The sequence below is a fragment of the Dromiciops gliroides genome, chromosome 1 (genome assembly GCF_019393635.1).
Source record: "Dromiciops gliroides isolate mDroGli1 chromosome 1, mDroGli1.pri, whole genome shotgun sequence".
Lineage (NCBI taxonomy): Eukaryota > Metazoa > Chordata > Mammalia > Microbiotheria > Microbiotheriidae > Dromiciops > Dromiciops gliroides.
The window spans coordinates 68,333,512-68,357,806 of NC_057861.1; the positions used below are offsets into that span (position 1 = coordinate 68,333,512).

The following is a 24,295-nucleotide window of genomic DNA, read 5'->3' on the forward strand; positions in this document are numbered from 1 at the left end:
TTAGTAAAAATTGATCTAATCCCTTATCTTTTTTCAACTTCTACTTTTGGCCAGCCTGAGGCTGTGACTATGTCTCAGTCCTTACAACCTCTCTCACTCAGGGCCAGATGCGTCCAGAGAGAACAGTGGATGGGAGGCACCTTCTTGGGGAGTAAACTTGCTTTAGAGGTCTGAGATTGAGGGAAGCATTCTCTCTTCTTTACTCACCCAGTATCTCTCTGCCAGGCATTGTCTAGGGTCCATTGTCTAGATTCATGTGTTTATTGCCCTGCTTAACAGATTTACTGAATTAAAAAAACATAATTGTCACTGTTATCAATGAATATTGGTCATTTGATTGAAGCCCCCAGCAAGAATACAGCCTTGTATACCAAGATAGAAGTCCTAGACTTCTGTCTTTTTATCTCTATATGCCCCTTTCATTGCCTTCCTCTTCACAAAGAATGAACCATACAACCAGGAACAGTTAGGATCAATCCTTTATCTAGCCAGGTTGGATATTAACTTTTTTAAAACATCAAGAAACAACTTTAAAGAATAGAAAACTTCTAGATTAGACACCCATCCTCCCAGACAAAAAAGAAGGGGGAAAGAGAAATTCTTTCATTGATGGGAAAGTTCACCACCAATTAGACCTATCACATACTCCAGACTCAACTCTATCTGCCTTATCTACCACGGTGGATGAAAGCATTGGTAGGTAGCCTTTATGTAGTCCAGTTATGCTTAATACCAGTTATGGCTAGCTACCCCTCTTTAAGACTGTCTCTTTGGGGGCAGCTAGGTGGCGCAGTGGACATTTACTAGCTGTGTGACCGTGGGCAAGTCACTTAACCTCCAATGCCCCGCAAAAAAAAAAAAAAAAAAAGACTGTCTCTTCAAGGTCCATCTTCTTTCCTCTTTGTTCTCACTCAAGTGATTCCAATTGAAGTATCCACTCACCCTTCATTCAATCACTTTGTCCTTCAGCACAAGTAAAACTGAAAACAAAACAATCCAACCTTCTCTCTAGATGTCTCAGCAATTCTGCTAAACTGCTATATGTATGCCCATATAGCCTTCTGTAAGAATCTCTCTAAGGATAGGATTGAACAACATTTTCTTTGGGGCTCTATTTCCTAGAAACTCACAGAATGAAACACTCAGAACTTTCTGTCTCTGCCCACAGAGAAATCAAACCTGTCAAAGTCTCCCCAAAACTTACTGTGTTAATACTGTCCTTATCATATGGTTCTCTTTATTTTATTCCTGCATCAGTTCATAGAAAACTTCCTGTGTTTTTTTCTCTCAATGTCATTTAAGTATAAGAAATTATAAAGATAAGATATGCACAGTATGGCACGCCCACACCAAAGAAGGTGCTGTACTCTGAGCAAAGTGGAATTGCAGTTGCTCAAAAGAAACATGAGATGTGCAAATTTAGAGGCATCTCCATCCCAAACGTTCATATGGTTGGATTGGTCTGATTAGCCACAGTTGGACACACTGTACATTGACCCCCAACATAGTGATGTCATTTTGGTTCTCTTCAAGTACAAAGGACAACAACCATAATATCTAGCAATCTGCAAATCAGAGGATTCAGCTGGTATCTTTCTAGGACTTGGGGACAGTTCTTCTGAGAGCAATGAGCTTGAGGATTTGGATCATGGTAAGACAATGTCCCTTCCCTTTGCTATCTAGCACTCTAAGAGCTTCTCTGCAAATGTTTTTTGTTTTTGTTTTTGTTTTTTTTGGGGGGGCAATGAGGGTTAAGTGACTTGCCCAGGGTCACACAGCTATTAAGTGTCAAGTGTCTGAGGCTGGATTTGAACTCAGGTCCTCCTGAATCCAGGGCTGGTGCTCTAGCCACTGTGCCACCCAGCTGCCCCCACTGCAAAGGTTTTTAGATATGTCTATTTGCCCCCTCCCTGCCAAATCAAAGAGGTGTGACACAGAAGAGGGCAGGCAGTAAGGGGAGCGAAAAATTCAGATGTTACCAGAAGTAACAGATGCTACTTACTCCTCCTGTGACTCAGGTGTTAATGCTTTCTACTTTGCCTATATGTTGTTGGAGAAGTTTTCTGGAGGGTCATGTTGACAAAGGAATAAAATATTGGAATTCAGTGAGTGGGGGAGCATAACCATAAGATATAAAATGATTCTATTTCCTCAGTCTTAAAATATGATTCCCAGGAGTACTGGGGAAATCCGTGGTTAAAGCATGCTCAGTGAAAGTAAGCTGATGCCTTTTTCAGCCAGGGGGACGGAACAGGTGGCTTCATGCCTTCTTAGTTGAGTGAGCTGGTACAGGTTAAGCTTAGAGTACCACCTTCTGGTTTGCTTAGATGGCTATGTAAGCTGCCATTTCAAGTCCCATTTCCTAGTACTAGCAGGTGAAGCACTGTTTCTGTGGGTCCATGCCTCCTTTCTTTGTGGAGAGGCATGTATTTTACTTTTTATTTTGCATCTCTGGAACAATTTAGTGACTTTTCTTACATAGTTTCAAGTTGTTTTCCAGAACAGTTAGACCAATACATAACTCCACTATCAATGCTGTTGAATAGTGGTGGAAGAGGTTATAGAATCTAGAATAAAAGCCATTCCCCAATTGATAAATAGTTAAGGGATATGAACAGACAAATTTCAGAGGAAGAAACTCAAGCTACCAACGGCCGTATTTTTTAAATGCTCTAAATTGGTGGAGCTATAAACTGGTGGATTTGGAACTACCTTTAAAAGCTATTAAACCAGGGGCAGCTAGGTGGCGCAGTGGATAAAGCACACTTGACACTTACTAGCCGTGTGACCCTGGGCAAGTCACTTAACTCTCATTACCCTGCAAAAAAAAGAAAGAAAGAAAGAAAGAAAGAGAGAGAGAGAGAGAGAGAGAGAGAGAGAGAGAGAGAGAGAGAGAGAGAGAGAGAGAGAGAAAGAGAGAGAAAGAAAGAAAGAGAGAGAGAGAAAGAAAGAAAGAAAGAAAGAAAGAAAGAAAGAAAGAAAGAAAGAAAGAAAGAAAATTAAAAAATACCCAAGCTATTAAATTGTTCATACCCTTTGACCCAGCAATGCTAGGTCTATACCTGAAAGAGATAAAAGAAAGCGGAAAAAGACCCCTTTTATAAAAATGATATAGCAGTTCTTTTTGTGTTGGCAAAGAATTGGAAACAGGGGGGTTGTCCATCAATTGAGAAATAGCTGAACAAATTATGGTATATAAATATGATGGAGGGCAGGCAGGTGGTGCAGTGGATAGAGCACTGGCCCTAAAGCTGGGAGGTCCTGAGTTCAAATCTCACCTCAGACACTTAATTGCTGTGTGACCCTGGGCAAGTCACTTAACCCAAATTGCCTTAAACATCTGCGGCCATCTCCAGTCATCCTGATCTATATCTTGCCACTGGACTCTGATGGCTCTGGAGGAAAGAGTGAGGTTAATGACCTTGCACAGCCCTCCCTTACTTAAAGCCAATTCAGTGCAAGTCATCATATCACCCTGATGTCATGGTCCTCTTTGAAAATGAAAGACAAACAAAACCAACTGATTGTGCTATAAGAACCGATGAAGGGCACAGTGTCAGAAAAACCTGGGAAGCCTTGTATGAAATGATGCAGTGATGTGAGCAGAACCGGGAGAACAATTTATATAATAATTACAATATTGTAAAGATCAGGAAATTTTAAAGATTTAGTAACTGAGCAATGTAATGACCAGCGACAGCTCCAGAGAATTCATGGTGAAGCATGCTATCCACCTGCAGATAGAGAACTGATGGACTTGGAGTACAAATTGAAGCATATTTCTTTCCTCCCATCCTTCCTTCCTCCCTTCTTTTCTTCCTTCCTCCCTTCCTTTCCTTCCTTCCTCCCGTCCTTCTTTCCTTCCTTCCTTCTTTCCCTCCCTCCCTTTCCTTCCTTCCTTCTTTCCCTCCCTCCCCTCCCTCCCTTTCCTTCCTTCCTTTCCTCCCTTCCTTTCCTACCTTCCTTCCTCCTTCTTTCTCCCTCTCTCTTTCCATTTCTCCCTTTCCTTCCTCCCTCCCTTTCTTGCTTCCTTCTCTTCCTCCTTTTTTTTTCAGGTATGGCAGGAATTTGTTTTGCATGACATATCTGTTACAGATTTTGTTTTTCATGCTTTTTCAAGGAAAAAAATCAGAACTAAAAATAAGATTGATTTTTTTTAAGTCATGGAATCACTCTAACTGGGTCCAATACAAATCTATCTAATTTCAAATGGGCCATCAGGGCAGTCCATTTACTTCTCTTTAATTGATTCTTTAGGGTACTCCCCACTTCAGTTGTCCAAACCTCCTTCCCTTCTTCATTCCAGAGGTCACCTAGTCTAACCCTTACCCAAATAAGAATATGATCCAGTTTTGCTTGGTGTCCCTCCAACGAAGTAGAACTCAGTCCATTCCCGCTTTTGGTTAGCTCTAATTGTGAGAAAGGTTTCCCTCAACCCCATGCCTAAAATTCACCACTTTGTAACTCCCACTCATTGCTCCTATTGCTTCCCCTCTCACTTCTCAGGGATTCAATAGTCTCATCTTTAAAAGGAAAAAAATTCCCTAACAATTTTTACTTTCCTATGTCTGGAAGGAAAGAAACAAGCATTATTAAGTACCTCCTATGGGCTTGACATTGTAAGACTAAGTGCTCTACAAATTTTATCTCATTTAATCCTCACAACAACCCTGAGGTAGATGCTGTTATTATTCCCATTTGGCAGTTGAGGAGACTAAGGCAGAAGAAGTTAAGTGATTTGCTCAGGGTCAAGATAGCTAGGAAGTATATGAGTCAGGTTTGAATTCAGGTCTTCTTGACTCCAGGACCAGCACTGCACTACCTGATAGTTTTGAGAATAAGATGATAGATGGGAGAGTGCTTTGAAGCAGTTAAAAACATACTGCCTCTTTTGATATCCTCAGCAATTAGCACCATGCATGACATATAATAGTAGGTGCTTAAATATTTATTGACTGACTAAGGGTAAAATATCATTCAGATTGTTCCCCAGAGACACAAAGAATTGTCTGGTTTAGTTAATTTTTGATACTGTGTAGAGAAATTGCCATTCTCAAACATTAGATTTGCTTAAAATAGAATTCATTAAATGGACTCTAGGCATTTAAGAGATGGCAGTGAATGAGATGAATGAACACAGGATTTAGAATTGGGACATATGGATTCAAATCTCAGCTCTACTACTTATTCTACCGGTGCAACCTTCAGTTAAGTCTCTTCTCAGGGTCTCACCTATAAAAGAAGGGGTTTGATATCTGAAATCCTTTCTAGCTTTTCATCTGATGACCAGCAATCCCCATTTCCTGGTGAAGGGGAATGTGTTTAGAGAAGTGAGGGCAGAAGCAGAACCACCTCCTTCCTGGAGCATAGAATTGACCCCCTGATATCCACTGCCTCCCTCAGAAGCTGGCAGAAGATGCAACCAAAACCCATTTGCAAATGCCATGATAGAGAGTCTCAGTAGAGCCAGAGCCTTGCCCTACCAAAAGGAGGGCCCACTGAACTTTCAAGACTAACACTAACAGCTTCAGGACTGCCAGCAATTTCCTTCTCTTGAGTAGCAGAGGGGAAATATGGAAGAAAATTCACTCTAACTCTCTACAGCTTAGGATGTGGGGAAACCACAGCAATGTAGAACAAAAAATGAATATCCCCCTAATGATCATGGATAGTAACCGGTACCATAAAGTACCAAGACTAGTCAAGGATGGGTAAAAACATCTCCAAGGGCTGGTCCTAGCTCTGACACTTCAACTGGGCCCTCACCGCTGCTAGGCAATCCTTCCAACCCTCTCTAGTTCACTATCCCACTCACTACCTTTTCATCCCTCCTCAAATCTCTCAGGGCCTCTTCTTCATTTGACCTCTCTGCTGAGAACCTTGCCTGATATTTTACTAAAAAAAAAAAAAAACTAACCATTCACTGAGAGCTCCTTCTCCTTACTTCCTCATTTCATATTACTCATGTCGTCTGCCACCATCTCCTTCACCTGTGTCACATGAAGTCCTCCTTCCTAAGGTAAATCCCTCTACATGTACAACAGATCCCATTCTATCCTTCTAGCAGATTGCCCCCTCTAAGATCCTCATTGTCTCACTTTTTTTTTCTTTTTGGAGGCAAAGGGGGTTAAGTGATTAGCCTAGGGTCACATAGCTAACAAGTGTCTGAGGCTGGATTTGAACTCAGGTCCTCCTCACTCCAGGCCCAGTGCTCTATCCACTGCGCCACCTAGCTGCCCTGTCTCACCTATTTTTGGTCTTAACCCTGTTTCCTAGCTGCTTCCCTACTGCTTACAAACATATCCATGTCTCCCTCATCCTCAAAAAACCCTCACTCAATCCTTTTATTCCCTTCCAATTATTGTCCTATATCTCTTTTGCCCGTTGTGGCTAAAGTCTTTGAGCATGCCTGTAATAGGTGCATCTCCTTTTTTTTTAACCTTCTTAATTCTTGCCAATCTGGCTTCCACCCTCATCATTGCACTCAAACGTCTGTCTCCAAGGTTAGCAGTAATAGCTTAATTTCCAAATTCAGTGGCCTGTTCTCAATCTTCACCCTTCTTGACCACTTGGCAGCCTTTGACACTGTCGGCCATCTCTTCTCCTCAATACTTTCTTCTTTCTAGATTTTTCAGAGCACCTCTATCCTGGACCACCTCCTACCCATCCGACTATTTCTCTGGCTCCTTTGCTAGATCCTCCTCCATCATGCTCTCTAACCCTAAGTGTTCCTCAGGATTCTATCCTGGGGCCTCTTCTCTTCTGCCTCTCTACTACCACACTTGGTGATCTCATCAATTCCCAAGGATTCAATTAACATCCCTCCGCTGATTATCCTCAAATCCACTTCTCTGGCTGTAACCTCTCTGCTGATCTCTCAAAGTGGTTGACTTGCAGACATCTGACAATATGTCCAAAACTGAACTCATTGAATACACTGGACTGTTTTTCCATGAACAGGATACAGCATCTCCCAACTCTGGCTGTCCCCCATGTCTGGAATGATCTTTATTTCCATTTCCTGGCTTTCTTCAAGTCCCAGCTAAAATCCCACCTTTAAAAAAAATTTCTTTGTAGGGCAATGAGGGTTAAGTGACTTGCCCAAGGTCACACAACTAATGTCAAGCGTCTGATGCCAGATTTGAACTCAGGTCCTCCTGAATCCAGGGCTGGTGCTTTATCCACTGCGCCACCTAGCTGCCCCTAAAATCCCACTTTTTTTTTTTTTTTTTTTTTGCAGGGCAATGGGGGTTAAGTGACTTGCCCAGGGTCTTACAGCCAGTGTCAAGTGAATGAGGCCGGATTTGAACTCAGGTATTCCTGAATCCAAAGCTGATGCTTTATCCACTGTGCCACCTAGCTGCCCCCCAAATCCCACCTTTTACAGGAAGCCTTTCCCAAACCCCTCAACCCACAAACCCTCTCCTCTTCCAAACTTCCTTATTACTGTTGAGGGCCCCCACCATCCTCCCTCTTTCAAGGTCCTCAGCATCTTCCCATGCCTGGAATGCTCTGACTCCTGGCTTCCTTCAAGTTACTACTAAAATTCCATTCTACAGAACATCTTTCCCAAGAGAATTCTAATATCTTCCCTTCCTATTTCCGGTTTATCTTGCATATAGCTTGTTTGTACATAGTTTTTTTTGCTTACCTCCCCCATTAGATTGTGAGCTTCTTCAGAGTAGAGACTGTCTTTTGCCATTGTTTCTCCAGGGCTTCGCCTAGCAATTAACTTACTGTCTTTGTGACTGTAAGTTACTGGATCTCTCTGGGCCTGTTTCCTAGGATTCATTCTTTCAGTTCTGACACAGAATGGCACAAGACTGCATAGGGTAATGGAACAAGATTCAGATCCTGCCTCCAACACTTAACTGTGCATCTTGAGCAAGTCACTTTTATTTCATCTATAAAATGAGGGTTGACAACATTGAGTAGTGGAATATGGGTTCTAACCCATATGGGAGTGCTGGATTTGCATCTGGGTCCTCATTCTTGTTAGTGGCACGAACCTGGGCACATCCCTGTACTTCATTCTTTTTCTTAATGTATAAAATAAAACTAATACCTTTGCCCTACATACCTCAAAAGGGTGTTGTGATATATGATCCTCAGGCAAGTCACTTAACCCCAATTGTCTCCCCCTTCCTGCTCTCAAGACTGTTGTGAAGCAAGTGCTTTGTAAATCCTAAAGTGTTATCTGTGGATTTTCACAGGGACAGTCTCTCCCAAAAGTCAGAGGGGATACAGTGTGAGCTGAAGAGCTCAGAGATGGAGAACTTGGCCATGGGGCAAACTGGCAAGAGCACCGGCTTTTCAGATGAGCACAAGAGTTCGGATGAACTGAGACACCCTGGAGGCCTGTTCCCCGCTCTGTATAATGGAGTTGGAGTAAATGATCCTTAAAAAAAACTTCCAGTTCTAGATCTTGTAGGAGGTTTTCCTCGGCTCTCACCCCACACCTAGGGAGGAGGTGGTGGAGATCCTAGAATCAGGGCATTCAGAACCAGTATCAGGAGTTGTGTGGAGTTTCATTTCATTTTACAGATGAAGACACTCAAGCCCAGGGAGGGGAAATCTTAGCTGACATTTATAGCATGATGTAAGGCTTCTTTCTACAGCCCTTTGAGGCACATCTCATAGGCAGCAAGTAGCAGAGGTGGGATGTGAGCCCAAGGTCCCGACTCCACAGCTGTCTGCATACTTCCCACTGCAAGACTTATCTTCTCTTCTTTGGCCACCAGCACTTGGGGTTCTACCAGGAGACCGCAGCCATGGGAACCACCGGGTGCCAAGCATCAGCTGATGCTCCAGCTTCTCCACCCCCAAATCCCAAGGGAGAAGGTCCCTGTTTTGCAAGCACAGGAAAATAACCATAGGAACTCTGCACAGGAAATAGGCAGGTGGCCCTCAGTCCTCCCAGAATTGACAGAAGGACATGGGGGATGAGGGACATGGGGGATGAGGCCCAGGGTTCTACTCCAGGTCCCACCCACATCCTAAACGGCGCTTTCCCCACCAGCAAACAACTGCACCCAGCACAAGGTGGGTTTTTTAAAACAAAAAAAGCACTTTATTTAACAAAAAAAAAAAAAAAGGGGGGGGGGAATAAAAGCACAATGCGCCTTCAGAAAACTATTTTCTTCTGTATTTTTTTTTGTTTTCTTAGAAAATAAAAAAGAAAAAGAAAAAAAAGAACACAGGAAGCTTGTATTTTTCAATCACCATTATCAGGCTTTTACAACATCTATAGTGAACATCCGCTTCAAAATCCTACGGACAGAGAGAATAAGGACAGAGAGCACCCAGCGGACACAGGGGGAGGTTTTGTTATCATTTATTTGTGAAGTTAAAAACGAGCGATAAAAAGTAAAAACTGCCATACAATTGTTTTTTTAAAGTTTTTAAAGTTTTTCTTTCCCATTTTGTTTTCATTTTCAATCTCCTCTCGAACAAATGAAATATGACAGACCAGTCCCAGGAATTGGAGAGGGGAAGGGACGAAAAGGAACGAACGTCAGGAGTTGCTACTCAAAGAGGGCAAGAAGAGAAGGATGGGAGACCAAGGGGGTTCGAGTGGGCCTTGCTGTTTCAGGAGGGGGCAAGGGAGATATTTTTCTATTTTTTCTTGCAGCCCCAACACCTACTCCAAGGAATGTTCCAACTCTAACTAAAAAAAAAAAAAAGCAAGATGATTTTTTTCTTTTGAAAAGTTTATTTTAAAAATAAGAAGGGGGCTGGTGGTGGTGATGTGTCTGTGGGAGGGAGGGATGGATGGATGGATTGCCTTACCCTGAAAAAGGCAAGTTTCAGGAAGGCAAGAGGGGAGGTGGGGGGGGGAGGGGTAAGAGAGAGGAAGAGGGGGAGAGGGAGAGAGAGAGAGAAAAGGAGGGAGGGGGAGAGAGAGAGAGAAATTTTTATAGGTTCTATTTGTTTGCTTTTTTGCAGAGATTTAGTTCTTCTATGGCCGGCTCAAAATGAGGAATCCAGAGTTTTGAGAGAAAAAAGTATGTGAGACACAGAGAAAGAGAGTGAGAACGAGCGAGAAGAGAGCGAGAGAGCGCAAAACACTCAGCAAGTGCTCTATCCGCCTAGCGGGGCCTGCTTCCCCCTTCACCCCACTCCCTCCTCCCCAAGGCAGCCATCGCTCTCTTGCCAAAAACAAAACAAAAACAAAACAAAAAAAAACAAACAAAAAAAGATTTTCACAGATGAGGAAGTTCACATTCATTCGATTCATTGAGCCTGCGGAGAGGGAAGAGATAGGAATTGGTCACTACCAGGGGAAGGGGAGGAAGGGAAGTGGAGACTAGAAGGGTCACCAGGATGGGATTAGAACAGCCTAAGGAGCAGTGTTTTGTTTTGTTTTGTTTTGCTGGGGGAGAAGAGAAGAGAGGAAGGCAGGGAACTCCCCCCAACCCTGTGGCAAATGCAGTGAATTTTTGCAGGCCAGAGGGTGGAGTTCAACTCCCTAGGCAAGTGCTCCAAAGTATGTATTTGAAATCAGACTCTCTGGCTCTTTGAACAAGAAGAATGAGAAACAACCACATAACAGGCAGGAAGAGAGAGCGCGAGATGACTTCTCCTTCTCGGGGGTGCACCCTCATTCGGAGGAGGGCAATTCCCGGCGCTTTACAACAAACATTGTTCAAGATCATGGTGTCCCCACAACACCCCTGTGAGGTAGGTTTGAGGGTGGCAATGATCGTCATGCCCACTTCCACAGACAAGACCAGGATCAGGATCGGAGGCGCGGGCACAAGAGTGACAGAAGGGGGGAGAGAAAATTCGCAGAAGAGACTGAGCCAAGGCGGAGTGGGGATGGGGAGCAGCAGCCAGGGAAGGGCAGAAAGGGAGACCTTGACCCCTCCCTGGGGAGGTCCCCTCTTCTCCGCCAGAGATGGCGCTGACCCTGGAGAGGGGGTGCCTGCAACACACACAATCACTCAGACTTGGGGGGAAATGATCATTGATAAAAAAATAATAAATCCATAACCTGGGGAAGGGGAGGAAAAAGGCTTTTTAAAACTCAAGTGGCCAGATTTACAGATTGAGAGAAAGAGACAGAGTGAGTGAGAGTGAGTTAGTTGGCTGGGATGGCAACCAACATTCAAGCTATTTGCCCACCCCCCACCCACCCCAGGACCACCCACCAGTTCAAAAGTTCCACCTTGTATTTTTTTCGTGCTCTCCCCCAACATCACGACAGCGTTACACAGGAACAAGCAGGCTGGCGGAGGGAGGCCTCTTCTGTTTAACCTCTGGGCCCAGCGCACATTGTCCCCCGTCTCGTGGGGACTCCCGGAGACCTCCGGCCACATGGCCCCCGATGCTGGCATCAAGGGCACACCCCGCAGGGGAAGGGATTTCCGGCGCTACCCACTAAGGCAGGATGGACGGTAGCCGGGGGTTGGAAGGAAAAAGGAGGAGGAGGAGGGTGGCAATTCCCACTTGCCTGCTGTCCCTGCTGTGTGGGTGGTGGCTGGGGGCCGCCAGGACCAGGGGTCTGTCCGTAGTAGGCGGCTTGCTGTCTGTAATATTCGGCCCAGGCAGCACTATAGTCAGGCTGAGAGCCTGGGGGCGCTCCAGGTCCACCACCAGTGGCCACTTGCGCTGTGGTTGGGGAGAAGAGTGAAGAGGGAAAAAGTTGGGTTTCCTTTGATCAAGTCAGACCCCTCTTCCCTTTCCAAGCCTAGAATGCAGCAGGCACCAACTCACCTTGTTTCTTATAGTACTCCTCCCAGGCTTTTGTGTAATCCTGTTGGGGGGGAGCACCAGGCTGCTGAGGCTGTTGGCCTAAAGAAGCATGAAGAGAGGAAGACCATCAAAGCTGTGGCTCTTGGCCATTGAAGAAATGACATCCATGTCAATCCGTTTTCTTTTTGCTCCCTTGGTCACTGATGCTCCTCTTTCGAGAGTCACCTAACTAACCCCATCTTCCTTCTCAGTGATCCCTCCCCAATCTTACCTATTTTTTTGTAATATTCTTCCCAGGCTTTAGTGTAGTCTGACTGTCCGGTGGGTGGGGGCTGTGGGGGCTCCCCCTGGGCAGGTGGGGCCGTGGGGGCTGGTGCTGGACCTGGCACAGGGCCTGGGGGCTGCTGGTAGTAGTGTGAATAGTAGGCAGCCCAGGCGGCATTGGGATCTGCTGCTGCAGCTGCTGCTTTATCTGGAAAGTAAAGACAGAGTTGAGAGAAAAGATTGGGGGGGTGGGGTGGGGGGAATTGAGCCTCTTTCCTCTATAGCTAATTACTTACTGGGGTCATGAGGAGCAGGTGGCTGCCACTGTGGATAGGTGTTGCCCCAACCCTGAGGTGGGTACTGGTGTGGAGGGGGTCCTCCCGCACTTAAAAAAAAAAATATAAGGAAGAAGGTACTGATGAGTAACGATAGAACTTGGCTTTTGCATCAAGGGTGGAGAGAATGAAGATGGAAGGAGATTCTGGATCTATCAGATAAACTGTGGTGTAACCCCAAGTAGGTTTTCATTAGACATACATTTTCTTATCTATACAATGAGGTCAATGGCTGGAAGTTACAGAGACCAATTTTGGCTAGATAAAAACTTATCAATTTGATGGAGTGGCCTGCTGTAGTAGGTAAAAAGTTCCCCATCACTAGAAAGTTTCATACCAAAAACAAATGGTCCCATACTTTGTAACTAATAATTGCTAGCTGTGTGAAAATAACAGTGACACTGTCCCTTGTCACAGGACCATTGTGGAGGAGACTGCTGACTTCTGAGGCTTGTTTCAGCTCAGATCTACTATTTGAAAAACTCTAAGGGCACTTTCACCTTTGACATCAAAAGGCTCTGAAAATTATCCAAGTCTTCATGCCACCAAGAAGAATCAGTTAATAGCAAATATCAATGGTACCTTATTGACATCATGGGCCTTAAAACCTGCCTCCTTCCCCATCATCCCTTCTCCCAGATTCCTGGAGTCATAAGATACTCACTGAGGAGGAGCTCCTGGAGGCCCCTGGTTGAAAGGCCCTGGGTTGAAAGGCCCCATTGGGCCAGCAGGACCTGGTCCCCCGGGACCTGGTCCAACCGGACAGAGAGGACCCTGGTAGGAAAGGAAAACAAAGTCTGGGCTTAGTGACACAAACTACAAGGAGACAAAAGCTGTGGCCACAGAGTGTTTTCCACAGCCCTGTTCCCTGTCCCCACCTCAATCTTCTCTTCAATAAGCTGCTTGGCGTGGTCAATTTGCTGAGGTGATCCCCGGATGATGAAGAGTTTGAAGTTAGGGTCCCCATTTGGTGGGAGCTGCCGAGAGATCTCCACGAAGGCGCCTGTTTGCTGATTTATGGCTTTCACATTCTCCCCGCCTAAAGGAAAAATAGAAGGAGAGCTCTGGGTATAGCTAACATATGCTTAAGAGGGAAGACCCATGTCTTCTTGGCAGTGCAGTGGGCAGTGACACTTACCTCTGCCGATGACCAGCCCACACTTGTGAGTTGGAATGGAGAAAGTCATCTCTCCACCAGGAGGCCCCCAGTTGCCTTGGCCTCGGCCTCGGCCCCTGCCTCCAGGGGGCATGCCTGGGCCCCCGGGAGGTCCTGGGGGACCACTCTGTAAGAGATAAAGACTATGTGAGGATCAGCAAATGAAATGATGATCTCAGAATGAAGCAGCAGGTACTACAGACAGGGTTCAAATCCTAGTTCTGCTCTTTATGATCCCAAAGTCAATTAACTTTCTTGGGTACTATAGTGTCCTCATTTGTAAAACAAAGGGAACTATGCTATAGATGATTGCTAAAAATCCTTGCCAGTTCTAAATTCCATGACCCTGAAAGTAGACTAACATGGAATACAACATAGAATAAACACAAAAGCCAAACAAGTGTGTTCCAAGTTCCGTTCTAAGCCTTGCAGGGTGGGGTTAGATGTTTTGGCTCCCCATTCCCCTAGGCTCCCTCCACTCCACATTTTTGGGCCTACCCTTAAGCTCTGGAGAAGGTCATTGATGATTCGGGCAGCATGCTCACACCGGTCTGGAGGTCCCATGATGTGGGCAATCTTCTCAGGACCTGTTCCATCATCTGAAACCCAGCCAAAAAAAAGGTTCAGTTTTTAAAATAAGACCATGTGACTGAAATAAAAGTTCATGAGAGATTAGGTTTGAAATTAAAGGAGAGGGGCAGCTAGGTGGCACAGTGGATAGAGCACCAGCCCTGGAGTCAGGAGTACCTGAGTTCAAATCCGGCCTCACATACTTCACACTTACTAGCTGTGTGACCCTGGGCAAGTCACTTAAAAAAAAAAAAGAAATTAAAGGAGATAGGTTTTTCTATTTAGTACCCATGTTGCTTTTGGCAAAACTGCTTAAACTCTTTGGGTCTGCTTAAGTACATAAATTCTAGGGTTCCCATCCATCTCCTATGAAATTCCTATGAAATCTAGCAGCTTTGCAATAATTAAAAAAAAAATCTTGAAAACATGGGGTTTTCAAAAACTAGGGAAGGGATGTATACATTTTGACATGTATCATGTGAGAAATATTAAAATCATGGTTAAGTCATAGTCAAGAAAGCAGCACCAGGACATTTACATACCATGACAAATAGCAATAAAATAAGAAAAGGTTCAGAAGATACTTAAGTTCACATACATCCCTTAAAGACAAAAGGTAAAACATTTGAAGCTCTATGTTTTTATGTACAATTGCTTTCATTTTATATTTGGATTATTTGTTCATGATTACTAAGTTGAAAACAATTTTTCTTGTTGAATCCTCTCCAATACTGCTTATCGGCGCTGTCATTTCCAAGCGCCTCCCTCTCTGGTGGCTGGCTCAACACCATTTGCTCACTTGTAGAAGTAATTAATTAGCGTATCTGATGGCAAAGCTGGTGGTCACTGTCTCCAAGACGTAATGTTCACCCCTCATTACCAGGGTAGATGTGGATAGTCCCATAAGAGAAAGAGAACTAGGCCGGTTAATGTAAAGCAGTAACAGGTTAACTAATGGGCTCATTCCCCATCACTGCCCCCCAGCAATGACTGGATCTGAAATACTCTTAACAGGTCAGGGTAAGGGCAGTCTCATTCCCCAGGCAGATTTGCCATTCAAAGGAAGAGAACAAGTTAACTAAGGGAGAAAAATATTCCCCCTGGAATCAGAGTCAAGGGCATAGCCATGCCCCAAATCTACTTCCAAATATCTGAAGAGGAAAAATATAGGAAGTCACAGAGGTGACTTCAACCCAATTTAAAGACTTCAGATTTGATCTCTTTGCCTCCTTCCTAGGTCTGAGAGTTAAGTTTAAAAGGAAACATTTTCTAATAATCTGAGCTACTCGAGGGAACTGGCTGCTTCTGGAGATAATTTAATTGAGTTCCTGGCCACTCCAGGTATTCAAGAAGATGGATGACCACAGGTAGGACTGCTTTGTAGAGTCCTGCCCTGGGTACAAGCTGAAGCCTCTAGGGTTCCTTCCAACCCAGATTTTGAGAAGCTAATCTACATGTTCAATCTTTGTTTTGTTTATTTATTTAGAATTTTCCCCAAGTCACACGTATAAAGAAATTTTCACATCGATTCTTTTTTTTTTTTTGCAGGGCAATGGGGGTTAAGTGACTTGCCCAGGGTCACACAGCTGCCCCGAAAAACAAAGTTTTAAGAATCTATGTGAAAGGGGCAACTAGGTGGCGCAGTGGATAAAGCACCCGCCCTGGATTCAGGAGGACCTGAGTTCAAATCCAGACTCAAGACACTTGACACTTACTAGCTGTGTGACCCTGGGCAAGTCACTTAACAGCCATTGCTCCACAAAAAACAACAAAAAACCTTTGTGTTTCAAATACTCTTCCTTCCCCCCTCCTCCGTTAAGAACTCAAGGATTCAAAATAAGTTATACATGTACAGTCATGCAAAACATACACATTCAGTCTTAACTTGGTAATGGGAGTCTGACCTTGCTTGAACTGTATCCGGACACCAGCATCACTTTGTATTTTTTTTATCATTTCTCCACTCCGGCCAATGACCACACCAACAGAATGTCTAGGCACTGGCACCTGAGTAAAGGAAAAGCAATGTGATCTACGAATTCCTATGTCTCTGCTGCCCTCTGCTGCCAGGCAGCAAGGACACCCTTAACAATACCCCCCTTCCATCCCTGACCCTGGTGACCCAAGAAGAAGCATTCTTACATCTATCCCACCACCAATCCTGGATCCATATTCATTCCGGTCTCCAAAGCCTCCTTGGTCACGTTCTCGGAGGATATCCATCACCATCTCACAGGCTTGCTACAACATATGTGGTACTCATAAGCAGGACAGAAACTGGCTCTTCCCCTAATTACTTTTTTGTTCTCCCTCAAACCCTACCACAACCAAAAGACAACAGCTATCTTATCTTCTGGATCCCAATAGAATATCCACTCTTTACTCAGCTGACCTTTAACAATACTGATGGGTGGTAGGCAAAATTGAGTCCTGTCACAAAGGTAAAGGGAGGGGTAGGTATAGAAGGGAAAAACAACTTTGCAGGGATCTAAGAGCCAACTATTCCAGAGGGAAAACCCCAAATAAATTGAAACTAGGCCAAGGGGTAATTTTTATCTTCTTACACTCAAGGAAGTCTGAACTGAGGAAAAAACTCAACCCCGATCCACAGCCACGATCTTTGCAAGAACCATCTCCATTCTAGCCTAAGCTTCACTTCTCCTTCAGGACAGCTGCCTCCTTCTGTAAAAATCTCACCCCTTGAAGTCTTACTAACCACTCCTTTCCTTTCTTTTCTTTACCTGTACTTTATAAGGGTCCCCGATGATCCGGAGAGGTTTGTCCACATTGGTATTTTGGGATCCGTCTTGGATTAGAATCATCTTCACTCCAGCTCGCTCCTGTACAACCACCACCAATGCCATAGTTAATGATGGGCTCTTGCTCAACAGGTCAGGGCAAGGGAAAGGGCTTGGCAATATTACAGGATTCAAGACAGAGGGTGGTTCAGGGAAGGACAAATGATAAGAAAGCTCTGTGAGTCTCTGCTGAATGGTGGCAGAGATCAATGCCAAGCCCTATAGGACCGTTCTTTGAGAAAGGGAAGGGGACTGGGCCTGGAAGAGAGCTTTCCTCAGGGTCACTCTCACACCTGCAGCTGCTTAATGGTCTCCCCGCCTTTGCCAATCACAAGTCCCGCCTTTCCGGCGGGAATCATGATCTCCTGCACAGTGCCATTCTGCCCCCCATTTGAATTATCGTGGAACTGTCCTGGAGGACCACCTCGGCCCCTAGACACAATGTCATCCAGCATCATCTTTGCTTTCCTGTGGAGAGAGAAGAGGGATATGCACATGTAAGGCACCGACAGTTAAGTGGTTATGTTCCCAAATACTCCCTTAGCCTAAAAAGTATTTAAGTGGTGCCTGGTTTATATACCTCCTGGCAAACAAAATCATCATTAAAGAATACAGGTGTTTAGGGGAGAGGACAACCGTCATTGCCAAAGTATTTGAACCAGCAAGTTAAAGAACTCAGGGACATGTAGCCCAACCATGATCAACCCCATAGACTATGTTATAGGTGGAAAAAACCTTACTGCCAAAGACCCTCTTGTTCTGAATGGTACAAAGGCCCAGAGAAACATAAGGCTCAAACACTACGTCCTTCCCCCTCCCATCCCAAAAGCTAAACCAATACTTATTCATCTGTTACTCTGAAAAGCCCTAAGCACATGGATCTGGATGCATTCCCTTCCTACAAATGGGCAGCAAAAGCAAAATACATACTGCACTGATTCTGGGGCTCCTGTCAGTGACACACTTCGCTCTGGTAAGCCACCACTGTCTGAAAAAAAAAAAAAAAAAAAGGGACATGGAGTCAAGAATCAAGGTCTATTAACAAAAAGAAACTTTCCCTGATCCAGGTAAAGATAGAGAAACTTCCCCCAAACACTACTCTGGCCACCCACTCTGCCTAAGCAATTCTAGTTCAGATATTTGTCCAGTCATTAGCCAACCAATGGAGTTCTAAAACACAAAACACTTGCTACCATTCAACAGAAACCTGGGTTAAGGCATTCCTCAACTAGACTCGGGAATCAATGAATGGGTTGTAGATTCTCACGAGAAACCTTCTCATACCTGGTGAGATTTGTACTTTGCAGCCTGAGTCCTGCTGGATCTTGTTGATCTGTTCACCACCTCTGCCAATGACTATATGGGGTAAAATTAAAAAAAAGAAAAAATGGTAGGCAATAACTCAGGTAACCCAGAGCTCATGAAGTTTTAAATTTTTTTTTTTTTTTGGTAATAGGTATTACCCTCCCCCATCTCACATCTATCTTCAGGAAAGAGGGCAGCAGCCACTCCAAGAGCTACAGTGTCCAGAGAAGATTCGGGTGGGGGAACGGGGGAAGGGCACAAATAAAATGAGAACAAGAGACTCTTTCAAAGCAAAGACGTCTGGCCTGGCACAATCTCAGAGGAAGCTGGCCCTCAGAAGCCAAGATAATAGGGCCCCTGACCCAGGTGAGGCTAGCAGCTTCTACACTGACCCCTTACTCCACTCCAGTGCAGGCCCACACTTACTTAGTCCCACCATGCCATCAGGGACACGGTACTCTTCTGTCATTGAAGATCTGCAGAGGGATAAATAGGGAGATCACAGATTCAAATGTGAATAGAGAATCTGGACAGAAGACTTGAGAGGTTATCTGGAAAAAAAGCAGCTGCCCTGATACACAGAACTATAGGAACTGTTCAACCCAAAAACATATGCACCAGACAACCTACATACTGAGAAGAGCTTCTTGAGGTACTGCTCACTGCTCATCAAAGCAAGAACATTTGGGTGATGTGGGTACCTATGAAGCCTTAAGCCAAGGCAGTGGAGACCATATCAATATATCTCCCCCTTCCTCCTCCCCAAACCAGACCAAAGGCTGACCATATATCCTGGGACAAATGAGGTCACTTTATCAAATGAGATAATATGTAAAGCTCTTTGCTAACCTTAAAGTGCTATATAAATGCTAGCAATTATTATTCATCTCTCTAGGGCCTATTTCCTCCAGTGTAACAGGAAGGAGTTGAATAAGATGAACTCTAAGGTCCCCTTCAGCTCTTACTCTATAGTTCCGTGACAGGTTCATGGGACAACCCCCTAAAAATATCATTACAAGAAACAAGCTCTCACAGAAGACAGATAAGAAATACTTATACCACACCTCCTTCCCCATCCCATCTGTAGAAGGCAGGAACAACTGAGTATGTCCTCCCCAATCCCATAGACACAAGTGTAAACAAAGAGGAATTAAGATTTCCATTTTAATTTTCCCTACCTATCTCTCAAGTGCTAAGATAGAGCAACCAAGTTCACTAACTAACTGAATATTCTGATAGGTCTCTTTTTGCAGATCTGAAGGAAGGGTTAGAGCAAGGGCAAAGAGCTAGACATCCTTCAAAATGCAGCTTACCTGGGAGGAGGATGGATAGGCCCAAGCTGAGAACTGAGAGCTGAAAAATAAAACCAAAAAACCCCAAAGGAGTATTGGTCTGGTGCTAACTGGTACCCAATAAAAAGTCTTGATTCTTTCTTTTTTGTGAGGCAATTGGGGTTAAGTGACTTGCCCAGGGCCACACAGCTAGTAAGTGTCAAGTATCTGAGGGCGAATTTGAACTCAGGTCCAGTCCTCCTGACTCCAGAGCCAGTGCTCTATCCACCCCCAAAAGCCTTGATTCTATAGCATTTTAAGGTTTACAAAACCCTTTCCTCACAACACCACTATGAGGAAAGGAATGTAAGGATGATGAGCTTCATTTAACAAATCCCAGATCCCCTGTGCTCTGTCCTTAAAAGGTGCTCAGAAAATATTTGGGAGCTTGAGGACCAGGATCATAGGACCTAACTTCCCAAGGCTTCCATCTTAAAGGAAAGTTGACACTTGACAAATACAAAGACCACTCTCAGCCCCAGGAACTTGCCCAAATATGAACCCCTCCTACACCACACCAAAATGGACTTACAGTCGCCTTGGGCTGCCAGTTTCTTGCTCTCAGGCTGATCTGTGGAATTGAGAAGATGTTAGATGCAGCCTCCACCCACTGCTGCTTCAGAACCAATGTTAATGCCACATGTTTTTAGGCATATAAATCTGCACATCACCCCCTCCCAAACCTCAGAGAGACTGATAGATTGAGAAGACCAAATACCATAAAAGTGTCAAATTCTCAACCCTGCCATCAATTCCAGGGCTAAAAAAGCTCTTTACAAGTGAACAATGATTTCAGGGACAGTCAGAGCCACTGAAAGCATTTCCTGCTGGGGAAGAGACAGGCCTTAGCTGGAGTAGTAAGAATGGAGTTACAAGATGGAAGAGTTGCTGTAGCTTATTAGCATGGCTGCCATTGGTAATTGAGTGGCAGCAAACTCTAAACCAGACCTCAACAGAAATTATTCATGTTTTTGCCATGTTTCATGTGGGAGAAAATTTTCTAGTAGTTCACAACTATACCAATTGTCTCACCCCAATCCAATTTGACAATCTGCTATCTTAGGACAGCAAGAGAAAATAAATAAGAATTAACATGGAAGCTAGATTTGCTGAAGCTTTTGCAGAAAACAACACAGCAGTTGAAATAAAAACACTCAAACACATATTCAAGTCACACAACCACCACTTCTCTCCCCTTATTTCCCCCCCTCAAGTGACACAAGTCAGCAGTTACCTCCATCTTCCAACTGTCTCTTTTGGCCCCCAAACCCAAAATCTGGAGTGCTGTTATTCACTGTAGTAGCTGCATCACCTCCGATTTTTGCTGCTATCTGAAAACCAATTAAGAACAACAAGAAAATTAATAACAAAAAAGCCAATGGTGTTTAAGAATCTGGAAAGAGAGCATAAGAGAAAAAAAAGGTTCTTCCTCTTGTAGACATCAATTTCCCCAAATCATCACTTGCTCCTTGATGTTAAGATTCTTTAGTTGATTCCTACTGACTTCTAAAGAGCCTTTTGGCAAAAACATCACAGAAAAACTTTTAAGACCTCCAATTTGAGAGTTCATCTAAAAACTTAACAAGCCCCCCCTAGCATCTGCATCCAAAAAATTGTTTCCAGGTCAAATGGAAGTGAACCTGCATGGACCTGAAGAACCTGAGGTCAAAGCTGGCACAAGAAGACTCTGCCCCCTCCTCGGGTTCTACTTCAGCAAGAACCTAAATGTATATTTCTTTTCATTCCTCAAAGGTGTCGCTCCTAACTCCAGTGAAAACAAGTGTCCTCTGGGACTAAAGTCATAAATCAATCTAAGAAATTTCAAAGCTGGTAGCAATTTTTGCCTCAGGATACTCAAGAGTAGGCTCTTCCTTAGTTCACCTTCACCTTCAAGTATTCAGTTTTGAAGTTTGATATAGAAACCTATACTCCTAAAGTTCCAATTTTCATGGCCACCACGATTCCTAGAGGCTGGTTCACAACCAAGGAAAAAAAACCATTTCAAACAAACTCAACTTTCCTAACCTTCATTCTAGGCTAGGTTTGAGGGAATAATTGTCAGGCAGCTCAAGGAATAAGAACACAGAGCTTTGGTCATTCAGTTAGCTATTCCTCATGCAGCTGAAACTTATGCCTCAGGCCTTCAAGATCCCACTCAAGCAAAGCCTGGCAGCACCTAATCCTTCTTCTACCACTGGCTATGCCCACAAACCACAAAGGCGGGCATGTGGGCGTTCCCCTAACGGGACAGCCCTGAGTTTTCATTAGTCCTGGAACCCATCTCCTTCTCCAAGGTTGGTACTTAGTCCCCTGTGGAAGGCAAATGTTGATTCTGTCATGACAAGATGTTGTCACATCTTTCCCAAAGCACCAAACTGGAGGGTAGAGGGGAGGGAGGAGTCGGTCACTCATCTTGGAGTGCTTTAGATTGCCACTTGCAAGGACCCACAGGCTAAGATAGACCTCGAGCCAACAATTTCCCCCCCACCCCCCATCACATATAAAGGGCCCATTGCAAACGACCCACAGATACTATATTCCCTCCAGACAGTCCGGATGAGAAATAAGTAGGGACCCATTCTTCACATACAAAAAAGTCAAATGTGTTTCTACAGTGCAGAAACTAACCATAAACCATGTCCCCCCCCTACTAGAGAAAACATCAGAAGCAGCTGGGAACTCCGAGCCGGAGTTCCCAGACTCTCAGACTAGGTATCCCCTCCTAGGGTCCCAAAGTCCTGCAGGTGAGCCCCACCCATGCCCAGCTCCCAAGTTCGGAAACCCAACAGAACCACTGCAGAGAAAGCCTGGGAGCTATGGAATAAGAAGACGCCAAAAGGAGTCAGGGGTGAGGTAGAACCGTGCCCCTTCCCAAGTCTCTTCCTCCTCCCAGGGAGGGGAAAGAATGAATGGGAAAGAGTCACTGCACCCACTCCCACTTCCCCCACGTGCCAAAATGTAGAGAGAAGGTCACGGTGCCCCTTCCCACAGCTCACTTTTACCTCCCCTCGCACTGACACAGTGAATGGAGGGGTGCTTGCACCTCCTTCTATCAGGGGTGCTCAACGGGGTATGAGGGGATCCTGCCCCCTCCCCTTTTTCTCACCCCTAGGAGGAAGGAGCAATTAATAAGGATCGTTGCACTCTCTTCCTTCCCACTTTCCCCCTTCTCCTAAAATGAGGAGGGCCCGGGGGTGCCGGGCCCATGCCTGGCCAGACTCCAGGGGCCAGGCCCCCTCGGGGACCCAGGTCCCGGCTCCAGTCCCCAGCACCAGCGGCCCCCACGTGCCCCCCCAACCCGACCCCCGCGCGCGCGCACATGCCCCCTCCTCAGCCCCCCACGTGACCCCAGCCTCGCGCTCTCTCCTCCCCCCCCCCGCCCCCCGGTACTGCCGCCTCCTCCTCCTCACCTGCCGGGCCCGCTGCACGGCATCGGCGAAGGCGTCCTTGCGGATCCCCGGGGCTCCCCCTCCGGGCGGCGGAGCCGAGCCGGGACCTGGTCCTCCGCCCCCTCCACCTCCCCGGTCTCCGGCGCCCGGCGCTCCTGGCGGCGGCCCCCCGGCTCCCCCGGCGCCTGCCCCGGCTCCGGCTCCGGCCCCAGCGCCTCCTCCTCCTCCGGCAGATGGCGGTGGCCCCGGTGGCGGCCCCCCAGTGCTGTAGTCCGACATGGCGGCCGGGCAGGGAGTCCCCTCAGGGGGCGGAGGGGCGAACGGGGCTGAGGCGACGCGGCTGGGCCCGGGCTGAGGCGGCGGCGGCTCAACGCGGGAACAAGGCCTCGCTCCACACGGCCGCAAAGGAGTCTGGGAGCAGAGCGGCTGGGGAGAGGAGGAGGGCGGGGGAAGGGCGGCGGGGCGAGACTGGAGTGGGGGGGAGGAGGGAGGTAGGCCTGTCGCCGGCGTGAAGGGCAGCGCCACCCAGCCAATGGCCAAAGGTCTTGACGTTTGTAGAGCCAATCGTGTGCCCTGGATCTGGCAGTGGAGGCCGGCGATTCGGGAGGGCCCTGGGAAGGGAGGGGTGAAGGGGGAAACACCGTCGGCCAATCCAAAGGAGACGGAGTCTTGCGGGGGGGGGGGGGGGAGGGGAAGGCGGGAGACTCAGGGAGATGGACAGCTCGCAGAATCAATCCACAGTGAGTGCTCCGTGAGAAGGTGGAGAATTCCGGACCGCCAGAGAAGACGAGGGGACCAATTAGGCTAGCATTCCAGAATCGGGAGGCGGATTCGAGACAAGATTGACATCTACGACAAGGCAATCGGACGGGAAGGACGGCCAAAGTGAACTCTCCCGTGAGCGCCAGAAGAAAGGGGGCTGGCTTCCAAAATGATTGGTGTTTACAAGATCCAATCAGGTTCCCATTAAGAGTAGGGGGCAAGTTGGTGTAATGACTGCCATGAATATAAACCAAACCTTTACGAATAAGGGCTTGATGAGGGTGGTCTTGTTTCCACGATAACCACTCAACTTTCTGCACTCATACTGCCAAACAAAGTCAAAGGTTAAGTGGCAGAGGCGGGACTTACTTGATTGGCATCGCTCGGAACAAGTAGCAAGAAGACAGAAGGAAAATCAATTTTGATGGGAGCCAGTGGAGGAATAGCTGCATCAGGGCGGGTCAAACCTCCAGGCGGCAGGCAAGAATTGGCTGAAGGGGAGTGACTGACTGCTCTGCTGACCAATGTGACAAAGGGCCCTTTTCCCTCCCTTGCGCTGTAGGAATCTGCTGGCGCCAGGGGTCTGCGGGGAAATTTCGAGCACGTGGTCTGGGGCTACAGGGCTTCAAATGAAGCTAGGCGTGGGATGTGAAGAAGAGAAAACCCTGGGTGCTAGGCCTCCAGCTCCCAA

The 24,295-nt window shown here is 46.0% G+C and overlaps 1 protein-coding gene across 2 annotated transcripts; it reads right to left on the bottom strand.

The window, feature by feature from the left end:
* Nucleotides 1-9,318: 9,318 nt before the first annotated feature.
* LOC122730663 (KH-type splicing regulatory protein) lies at nucleotides 9,319-23,259 on the bottom strand. 2 transcript variants are annotated; one of them, XM_043969884.1, is made up of 20 exons: nucleotides 22,864-23,259; nucleotides 20,688-20,784; nucleotides 19,986-20,024; nucleotides 19,436-19,475; nucleotides 18,549-18,598; nucleotides 18,102-18,173; nucleotides 17,748-17,805; nucleotides 17,111-17,285; nucleotides 16,761-16,859; nucleotides 16,162-16,260; nucleotides 15,924-16,026; nucleotides 13,948-14,048; nucleotides 13,432-13,576; nucleotides 13,172-13,332; nucleotides 12,958-13,067; nucleotides 12,255-12,343; nucleotides 11,966-12,166; nucleotides 11,716-11,793; nucleotides 11,453-11,610; nucleotides 9,319-10,242 (listed from the first exon to the last, which is right to left on the bottom strand). In XM_043969884.1, the coding sequence occupies exons 1-20, from the start codon at nucleotides 23,119-23,121 to the stop codon at nucleotides 10,234-10,236; spliced, it is 2,142 nt and encodes a 713-aa protein (XP_043825819.1). In that variant the 5' UTR covers nucleotides 23,122-23,259; the 3' UTR covers nucleotides 9,319-10,233. The 2 variants fall into 2 exon arrangements, with proteins under 2 accessions (XP_043825819.1, XP_043825809.1); XM_043969874.1 differs by having other exon boundaries at nucleotides 9,319-11,610.
* Between the last annotated feature and the right edge of the window lie 1,036 nt (nucleotides 23,260-24,295).

Bases quoted from the DNA above. Each gene is read 5' to 3' on its own strand.
- LOC122730663 (XM_043969874.1), bottom strand. From the start codon at position 23,121: ATGTCGGACTACAGCACTGGGGGGCCGCCACCGGGGCCACCGCCATCT. The intron at 13,333-13,431 runs GTAAGTGTCACT...TTTTTCCTTTAG, and splicing joins TGGGCTGGTCATCGGCAGAG to GCGGGGAGAATGTGAAAGCC. The intron at 12,167-12,254 runs GTAAGTAATTAG...TTTACTTTCCAG, and splicing joins ACCTGCTCCTCATGACCCCA to ATAAAGCAGCAGCTGCAGCA.